At 32.6% G+C, this 10721-nt stretch overlaps 1 protein-coding gene across 3 annotated transcripts in view; it reads left to right on the plus strand.

Moving 5' to 3' along the window:
* kst (spectrin beta chain, non-erythrocytic 5 kst) overlaps nucleotides 1-10509 on the plus strand; it is a 329664-nt gene extending 319155 nt beyond the window's left edge. For 2 of the 3 annotated variants that reach the window (XM_085814575.1, XM_085814576.1), the window contains 4 exons: nucleotides 1652-1759; nucleotides 8299-8436; nucleotides 8853-8911; nucleotides 9684-10509. In XM_085814575.1, the coding sequence (XP_085670701.1) occupies nucleotides 1652-1759; nucleotides 8299-8436; nucleotides 8853-8911; nucleotides 9684-9902 (524 nt within the window). In that variant the 3' untranslated portion in view covers nucleotides 9903-10509. The remainder of the gene's footprint in view (nucleotides 1-1651; nucleotides 1760-8298; nucleotides 8437-8852; nucleotides 8912-9683) is intronic. The other variant, XM_085814577.1, reaches the window with a different exon arrangement.
* Nucleotides 10510-10721: the final 212 nt, after the last annotated feature.

The raw sequence follows: 10721 nt of genomic DNA on the forward strand, positions 1-10721 counted from the left end.
TTTGTTTATAGTAACTCAATATTATTTTATATATCTGACATTAGATTATCATTTTATTGAGTATGCTGTAAATATAATGACACTATCATCATGTATTTCATTTCTAATGAAAATAACCAAGCATGGTAAAATGGAATCATGTATGCTGCTATCTATAATTAAATATGATAGTCGAAATATTTGTTGTTATGTATGACATATTAACTTCTTGCATGAAAATATATATTTAATCTTTAGAGAATTGTTGTTTTGTATTAATAAATACATTTTGTAGTTTTAATCCTGAGAGAAATTATACTTGAAAGTGTTTTAAACATTTAAAATGTAGTACAAAGTCCGAAATACAGACCCCCCCCTTTTTTTTTTTTTTTTTGAATGCTTTGTTTTCATCACCCCATGACTATTAATACACATAAATATAACTGAATACCAAAGAACATTAAACAGTATTATATTACACTGACATTAATTATGCTCGGCAATGATTACAGTCTTCATGTAAATTTGATGCTGTTGATTGGGAGAAATTCAACAGAAATTTCTTTCCATCTGCAAAAAATAGATTGTAAATTATAGGATAAAAGGTTATATTTAGTGCCATTTGAATTGAGAATAACTGATTTGTTATTGAGATAAACTCAGGACTGGTACCAGAGCTGATGTGGCATAATTTAGAGGAGGTTAAAATTTTTAGAATTTCAACAGAATTTTGGACCCACAGAGATTTGCACCAGGCTGCAAAATGTCTAGTGCTGGCCCTGGATAAGCCTTGCAGGACTCGGTTGAGCCTTGAGCATTTGCAGGAAATTGGTGTAAGTTTAATAACTAATACAATTCAGACTTAACTTCATCAGCATGCGGTAAAAGCAAGACAAAATTAAGTGGCAAAATTAGACTAAAACATGGCTTTAATCACCAATTTCATAATACTTTGCAAATAGCATATATCAGACACTAGCTGAGCTTTATGATGATTGCTTCAAATTTGAAGGTGTTCAGATATTGCAAATAAAAAACAAAATTTTACAGTTAAGGGAGTTTTTTAAGAAATGAAGAGACATAGTTATAAATGAAGATGCTATAACAGAAGTTGTTCATTGCAACAACACTGCCTAAATCATCAATCAGTTAATGGAGAGCGAAATCTGTAGTATGGTTCTAAATTCTGAAAATATCATTACTAATAGAAGAAAGAGATGAAGAGGTTATTAAGGATGGACAAATTTTGATTGAGAATTTAGTGGGAATTAACTGTGCAGCAGTTACAGGAACAACAGAAGTTCGTAACTGAAAAGAAATTATATCTATTTATAGAATTAAAGTGTTAGAGAGGGGGAAAAACAAAATAAACAACTTTCACTGAAAGAAATGTTTAATAGCAAATATTAAAAGCAAACGAATATTGACACTTTTTGGTAAATTTTGAATCAAAGTCACAAATGCTTCATTTATTTCATAAATCACTTCGTCATGTTTTTAATTTTATAATTTCTATATGTCATCTTACTAAATTTAACCTCATGACCTAATATGTAGAAAAATCCCCAATATCGAATACCTGAAATCTGAAGGAGGGTGGATCTTAGATTCTGTACTGTATGTGTAATTTGCTTAAAAATAGTTTTCCTTATAAACATAATATTCTTTGCAGTTCATCATCATAATGGTACGGCTATATCCACCAATCGCAATTCTATTCATACAACTAGAGAGTTCCATCGTAGTATAGAAGAAAATTCAAGCTCTTACAGTGACAATGGTTGGTATTTATATACTTTTTATGTAGAATTCACTTGTATTGAAATGTAAATGATTTATTTATGTTGATGATGTTTGCAACAAGAAAATAAGCATGTATTAAAATTCTTTATGGATCATTGTGAAAGAGTTTGCAGTTTCTTTGCAGTCAGCTTGACAGCTAACAATTAGAAAAAGAATTTTAAAATGGATGTCATAAATTTCATTCAGTCTTTATAAATGAATTGCCACATTGAAGGAATATAGTTAAAATTTGTTCTCTTTTTGAAACAATTTTGGGGAAGGCCTCTAACACAATCCTGCATACATCCTGCCACCGGTTTTAATCATAATCTATTAGTTCATTAATGGCCATTGGCTGGAATGCTTGCAGGCCTAAGTAAATTTTCATGTGGAGTTGCAGTTCCCCTTTTAATTCCAAGTTGTGCTACAGGCACTTTGGTTGAGTTTCAGGGTGAACGCATCCCTGACGAACTAAATTCAACATGTTTCCCCTCGGATTGATGGACGACCAAAGCAGGGGACATCCAAAACTCTCTCCAGCTGAAAAGCTTCTCTTTCCTATGTGCTCATATTCTGACAACTTGGTTGCTACTTATCAATCACCTGTGCCATATTTTCGTTGCTTTGCTTTAATTCATGGACACATGCATTTGTTACTAAATGCTGCTCCAAACTGAAGTCGCTGGTATCTGCCATTGTTTACCACCAAGCATAGGAGGGCAAGACAATGAACTGGTCATTGCACAGACTTTATTCTTCTCCCCGGGCAGCTGTGCAGAAATCGCATTGAAGTACATGTGAGGAGCATTGCTGCCATATCAGTGATCAGAATGAGAGGTTCCAATCTTATGATTTACTATCTTACATTGTTACATGCATTTGTTCAGGTGTAAAGGGACTTGCTGGTCACGTTGTATTTTAAAGATCATGCATATAATTCATATATTGCTTTTAAATGCCTTGTTATTTCTGAAATAACTGTCTTTGTCAAATAACATTAATGGGCATTTCTTGAAAGATTATACAGAATCAAATGCAATATCCAAATTCTTTTGTTTGGCAGTTAACTCTATAGTGGATTTGCACTGTTCCAGTGTCAAAAATCACAGTGAGAATATGCAAAATGATTTCATGGGCTTCTCAAATTCTAAGCTTAATAGCTTGTTAGGAATTTGATTTAGTAGAAGTATCAGTACTACTAACAAGATTATACAGCTATCTCATTGGCAGCATGAGGCTCTGCTGTGAAGCTGATGTAGCTATGTTAATAAATAAACAAAACATCTGGGAAATCTTTTTGTTCTAGTAATAAAACAATTTTCAGGATTTTTTTTAATTCTAAATATTCGTATAATTTTCAAACAGAAATAATTTAATCTTTACTCTCTGTGGCAGATATTTTAAAATTCAGAAAAAAAAATTTCAATGCCTGTAAAATTTATGTAGATCATATATTTGTATAACTACATTATTACTGAAAGTAATTGTATAAACCATGATAAGAATTATCAATATTGTGTTATTTTAAAAAAACACTCTTGATTGATACATAAATATCAATTTCTTCTTGCATATATTGCTTCTAGCAGGTGACAGCAGGGCCGCACACCCGGACGGCTTACAATGACTACTCGGGTGCTGTCCGGACCCTGCAACTATCTGTAGCTGAAACTTTAAATAGACATAAATATAGTAGTTTACAAATAGACCTGATCGTGTAATCGCACAATGCGTCAATGTACATAATGCAATACACTAAGATACTGTAACCTCAAAGATAGACACAATACACCAATACACATAATTGTGACACACTAATATGCTATACACCAGTATTCTATACACTAATATACTATACACCAGTATAATATACAATAATTCACTAATATACTATACACTAAAAGATAGACACAATACACCAGTGCGCATAAATGTGACACACTAGTGTACATTGACACTAATACATAAGTACCATGTACACAAAAATATACATAGGTAAGATAATACAATTATTCTATTATACTACTGTAACATACACGTGGATACAATACACTGAGATAGGTAGAAACTTACGCTAAGTTACAATATATAAAAAAGTTAAGTATTGATACACATAGATACTGCGTAAATTCTATATATTTTAAAATACACTTTTGTGTAAATATTAATAATACACAGTACTACTACAGGTGTTACTCTGTATGTTCTTAGATCTTGAAACATGACAACATGATGCTAGAATATATTTATAAACACAATAAACCAATGACACGATGCGTCAATATACATAAATGTTTCACACTAATACAAAATACACTAAAACATAGGCACAATACACCAATGCACATTAATGCGACACACTAATATACTTTACACTGATATACATTGACACTGATACGTAAGTACCATGTACACAAAAATACACGTGAATTAGATTATACAACTATTCAATTATACTACTGTAACATATACGTGTATACAATACACTGATAATACGTGAATACAGTACACGTAAATAAGATTAAACAATTATACTATACTACTGTTACATACACGTGAATGCAATACACTGAAATATGCAGGCATATACGCATATGAGAACACTAAATACTATGTGGATTCGACATATTATGAAGTGCACATTAATGTGAATATTTAATACATGCCTACTACAGGGGCTGAGCCTCTTAAAAGCTTGACAACATGATATTAGAAATTTACACTTTGGCTGGTAGAGATGTACATAAGAAACAGGCGGACATAAACTGTAAGAGAATTCTAGACTGCACTATACACTTGTCTATGCATTATTCTCTTGGTGCGTGTACGATGGGTACAGTGCATGCTGAGGTACATTGTTAATGCATCTGTGGCACGCTGAGCATATATGCTAGCGAGGTACTCACTTTGCCACGTGTGTTACAGAAACTGGCATGTGCGGCACCTATGCAGGGCTGCAGAGCTCCTGCCCCAGTACTTCTAAGTGATCCATGATCTTTTTGATTTTGTCCATAAGTCGTGGTTGTTTCAGCACGAATCTTTTAAAGGTGGCCACATTATTCGATGGGAGTTTAATGTGCCATTGTGTGGTGAGTTGACACTCCGTCAGGTAGTGGTCGGGGGACCCAATTTTTCCGCAGACACATAGGTCTGTGGAGGATATATTTCTCTCTGCGAAGTAGGTCGGAAACGGCCCATGTCCTGTGATGAATCTTGTTAAGAAGGGTGCAAATATGAGTCGTTCTGTGTCCACTTTTTGTATGAATTCGAAAGTTCGCTGACTCTGTGGCGACGTGTTCCATTCCTGCTGTCACTGCGACAGAGCTGACTGCCAAGTCTGCCGCTTGAGAAGTGACTATAGTAAAGGTGGGTGTATTTGCACCGCATCCCGGTCCTGTGCTGCCTCTTTTGCCAGGGTATCTGCACGTTCGTTGCCCTGGGCACCAACGTGCGCTTTTACCCAAGAGATTTCAATTTTTTGGACCGGACTCGTATTTCTTAGTGTCTCCTGAATTTGGGACACGAGTGGGGAGGTGTAGCGTGGGTCGTTGATGGCGTACAGTACCGATAGGCTATCAGTATAGATTGTAAAATCTTCTGCTGTGGTAGTTTGTGCCCATTCTATTGCTTTCAGCAAAGCAAGGGCTTCTGCCTGGAAGACCGAATTGTGTGGAGACATATGGCACTTCCAGGTTTGCACTTCAGTGCCATTATGGAAAACTGTATATGCACTGCCGACTGCATTGTCCATCTTCGACCCATCCGTGTAAATCATGAAGCCCGGGTCCTCTATGAATGGTGGTAATTCAGGGGCGAAGCGAGTTACAACACCTTTCCCGTAATCTGAAGGGTGCGTTTTAAGTTTTGAACTTTTAAACTCTTTAAGGTTAAAAACTTTTAAAGTCTGCAGGGTCATAGCTGAGCTCCCCAAATAGTGCTTTTCTATGCAGTTGGGAAAACATTGTAATTGCGGCTTCCTGCTGTGCTTTTATTGATAACGGGATTAGTCCCACCAGAACTGCTGCGGCTGCTGTCGATGTTGTTCGATATGCCTTTGTAATCGCCAGTATGAAAGGTCTTTGGGAACTTTGAAGAATTTTTTGTTTCCTGCAGGTCATGGGGTTTGCCCAGATTGCCACCCCGTAGATCATGATCTTTTCTGCTACTGCAGAGTATAGGATCTTTAGAATATGGGGAAGCAGTCCCCATTTGGAGTCTTGCATTTTCCTTAGATTCATGGCTATTTTTAATGCTTTTGTTCTTTGCGATCTTAAATGGAGGATCCAGGTAAAGCCTTCATCTAGTATGATACCTAGGAGCTTCATCTTTTTAACTCTTTTAATCCTGTGACCTGCCATCGTAATTGTCGGGTTTCTTTGTAAAGTCTGGCCCAGTTTATGGTAGATGATATATTTAGATTTTGAATGCGAGATGTTAAGCTTCTTAGCCTTGCAACAGTCATAGAACATGTCAATGACTTCCTTGCAGTTTTGTTCAAGGATGACGCGGCTTTTCCCACTGACCACGAAAGTGGCATCATCTGCGAAGGCTGCGACTGTTGTGTGAGCCGGCCATTCTGCTTTTAGAATCGAGTTAAATGTTAAGTTCCACAGGTCTGGACCTGCGCATGATCCCTGTGGGCAGCCTCTTTGCTGTGGCCTGGTAATTATTCCACCATTGTGAACAGCGATGAAGCTGCGGTTACTGAGATAACTTTTAAAAATCTGTAGGATGTTATTTGGGATGTTAGCTGCATGTAAAGCTTCTAGGATTGCCGGCCACCACAGGGAGTCAAATGCACTTTGCAGATCCAGACTGAGGACTGCCACATGCTGTTGTTGTTTGCGCAGTCTAGTAGGTCACAGAAAGTCTAGCAGGTCACAGAATGATGTTGAAAATTAATTACTACTATTTCCATGTATAAACCAAGAATATTTAATAAGTTTTTCACTGCTGGAGTTAATGATGGCATTATATACAAATGCAAAATGATTTGCAAAAATTTCATTGAAGAAATATTATATGTTAAAAAATTGAATAAATATTTTAATTTAATCCTAATATACATTATTCAAAATTATCCATTTTGAAATTGTCTAGCAATTTTTGGAGATCTCTTTCTGTTAAAGGCAAGTCTTGGTGAATGAAATGTCTTCCATTTAATCATTAACATCATTATCACATGTCTTATGCATACTATCTTCTTCAGTTCCATCCATATGATTGCTTAATAAAAATCATAAATTTTAGTGTAAAGTTAGAAAAATATGCAATCCTCCCCCCTTTTTTTAGGGTCATTTTTAGACCAGAAGGGCTATTAATTTCGATTTTACGTTTTGTGTTGAAAACTTTTAATGTTGGTTCACTTTTCAAATTGTTGCCACCATATACCTTGTGTTATATTGAAAGAAATTAAATAATGAAGAATCTGCATAAATGTATGTATGTTTCTTGCATTGTGATAAAAAAACAGTACCTAGACCCATCAGATTTTGAATAACGTAATCTTCCACCGAATATGCGCATCTGGAAGCCCTAATTTGAAATTTGTTTTATTATCGATTTCCTATTTTGTAAAACTTCAACAAATTTTTGATTAACAAACTCGAGGATTTCAAAGCGAGCCATGGCAACGTTGTACAGGGAAAACATTTTTATCTCCAGCGTGTGAGACTGTATCGAAAATCCTAAAGATATGCTCATTTTAAAATTATTTTACGATATTTCTCTTGAACTGAATAAGTGCGAAGAACAAGATATTTAATAAATAAAGGTAACACACAAAATGTTAAAAAAAAATGCCCCTTCGAACGTAATTTAAAATCTAAAACCTTTCTTTTTTTTTTTTTTTTTTTTTTTTTTTTAAATCTAGGTATCTTAATATATAGCAGAAATGAAGAACCAAATTTTATTGTAAAAGCGATTGAGAGAGTAGCTTGATTGCTACCTCTCTAGTCTTATGACTGCTTGTTAATAGTTACCATAGCTTAAACAGAGTAAAATTTAATATGCTATTGTGAAAGCACCAAATGACATACATCCTAAAAGTTGGGAGAAACTACTGTCATCAATAGTAAAATTTCATCCTACAATGCTGTCACCCCAGTTTTTCGAGACCCAAAACCATCAAAGTAGTTGAGATAAATTTCAAAATAAAACAGAAGGTGAAATGATTGATGAAAAATTCAATAAGCCCATTTAAGGCAGGTGACCAGTTATTCCCAATTTCCGTAATATACATAGCTTGATTTATAGGACATTTTAAAATTTTTTGCTTATATACACAGTTTTCAGTTTGTTTTAAAAATCTGTACTAAAATTTTATCTCTTGTTATTTATATTCAGAAATATGTAATACTTAAATGAGTTAGTTTATATGAGCATATGTTTTCCCTTATATGTTACTGTATTTTTTTTTTTTTTTTCTTATTTATTTATTTCTTCTTTTGCTGCACAGTACCATTCATTTATATTTTGTGTTTTAAAAATGTGTGTCTTATTTCTTATTATTTATTTTGTGTTATTTCCCATAATTAGATCATTCTAGTTTATCTGTAAATTCTGCACCCCCTCCCCTGCCTCAGAAACCCCCTCCTGCAGCTTTGCGTAGTCATAATGTCCCTGATTCAGATGATGATTGGCATCCTATGTCAGATGGTGAAATGGATAAGCATGGTAAGATTCTATGGCAGGGAACCTTCTACTTTTCTCTGTCAAAATGCAAAGTATTGTATTGTCTTTATATGTAATATTTTAGAAAAATGGAAGCTGTAAATTAGAAGTTTATTATCAACAGAAACAAAAGTATAATTTATCCTCCTAAAAATTAGTATTTAAAGAGTGATCGAATTCCATTTAGAGTCTTTAAACTTTTACTTAATGAATTAATTAGTTTTACTTGCTGCTAAATCAAATTACCTATATTTTTAAAACATATTTTTATTATTTTTAAATAAAAAGTTGTTGCTTAATATTTAAATCACTAATATTTTTTCTTTTGGAGTAATAATTTAATATGGATGTAGAAAGGAGATTAATTTCTTTTTCTTAATAGTACTCAAGAAATTTTATATTTATTTTTCTTTTTAAAGCTGTGTATCGAAGGCAAGAGCTGAAGGGACAAAACTCCGATTTCACACAATACAGACAAGTAAGTTGCATTTTTTTATTGCTTAATAAATAAAGCAAGAATTGTATAGCTGAGGCAAGTATAATCACAGTTTTTAAAACCAGACTGTTTTGTGGTAGCCATCTTATTTTGAACTTTAGAAAACTTAAAAAAGTGCATATAATGTTCTCCCATTTTAAAAATTATATAATAAAATTCATTATTAAGCATTTGATAAAATATTAACACTATAAAATTGGCATCCATATTTTCATTTCTGTATTAAACAAAACTTTGAATATATACTGTTTGTATGGTGCCCTACTAAATGCTACTAAAAGAAATCTTTTTCTCTCTAGGGTATTACTAATAGAATTCATGGTTTTCTTATTAACAGCACAGTTAATATTAAATTACCAATGTATATTAATCGTCTTATAAGAAGCTAAACCATAATTGAATTTAAAGTGTTAAATCAAGAGAACATACAGTAACCGTGACTCAGATTTTAATAATATAACTTCAGAATTTATAAAAAATTTTATAATTTATTACAGAAAAAGTAAATTATGAGGATATTGATTTCAATTATATTAAATGTAACCAAGAAATTCATAAGTTTTATAATTAAAACATATTTATAGTTCTTGAAGTGTTTATATTGAAGTATTTTCTTAATATATGGATGAAAAACTTAAAATTTAAACATGGAAGATTTACTCTTCTTTTATCAGAAAATAAACAAAATACAGAATATTGCACACACTGAAATGCAGTTGCTACAAAATAACATTATGGTGCTTTTAATTTTTAGACCTACGAAACTACTGAAACATCTCATGCGAGACATATGTCATTACCCCATAAGGTACAACCTATACCAGGAACTCAAGTCCGTCCATTTTCAACGTTAGAAGTCCGCTCACGAACCACATCATCAGAAGGATCATCTGAAGGGGAAGTTGTTCCAACTGACCGTAAGATCAAAGAAAAGAAAAAAGGAGGAATGTTTGGCTTTTTGAAAAAGAAATAGTATAAATTCATATTTTGTAAATTTTTAGAGATTATATATATTATTGTATATAGACAGTTGGTTATTTTCTGTGACAGCTGGTTTTGTCTAATTCAAATAATATCTGAAAATAAGTGATATGTTTGTATATAATAGCATTAAACATATTTTTATAAGCAGACTTTTATTTTCTAATCAGCACAGTCGGGAACTATCGAGATTTATGATGAAAGTTAAGTAATTTTTTTAATTAACCTGAAACTGCATATCTGTGTATTAAGTAAAATGAATGTTTATCTTGTATCATAGTTCAAAATTTTTTTTTATTTGGAAGCAAAATTTAAAGATCTGAAGTTTTATTATAAATTAAAATTTTGCTGCACTTAAAAAGATTATTTTCATTTAGTTAATTTTTTCACTCTTTCCATTTCATTTTATGAGATGTTTTATTGTAACCACTTCTGGGACCAAAATGTAAATTTTTCCTTAAGCTTGTAATGAGATAAATATATCCAGTAATAGCAATAATGATGCTGTATTTTTAGTCTAGCATGTTATTTTGTGCAATACACAATTTTTTTTTTTTTTATGTAAAGTCTTACTGGAAATAAATATTTTGATGAAAATATTTATGTAGTATTTTCTTAAATGTAACATGAGATTCACTGACAGTCTGATTTACAATTTTCTTCATATTTAAAGTATTTCAAATATGACTCTATATGTTTTGATTTCCATTAAAAACATAGATTGAATCACATTATCACTGGCATAACCACCAAAAATTATTTTAAATAGTATTTATAATATCTTACTGTATGAATACACTGGATTGCCTGG

Source organism: Stegodyphus dumicola, chromosome 4 (assembly GCF_044657685.1).
Source record: "Stegodyphus dumicola isolate Sdum_Otavi_A_Nest chromosome 4, ASM4465768v1".
NCBI classification, from domain to species: Eukaryota; Metazoa; Arthropoda; class Arachnida; order Araneae; family Eresidae; genus Stegodyphus; species Stegodyphus dumicola.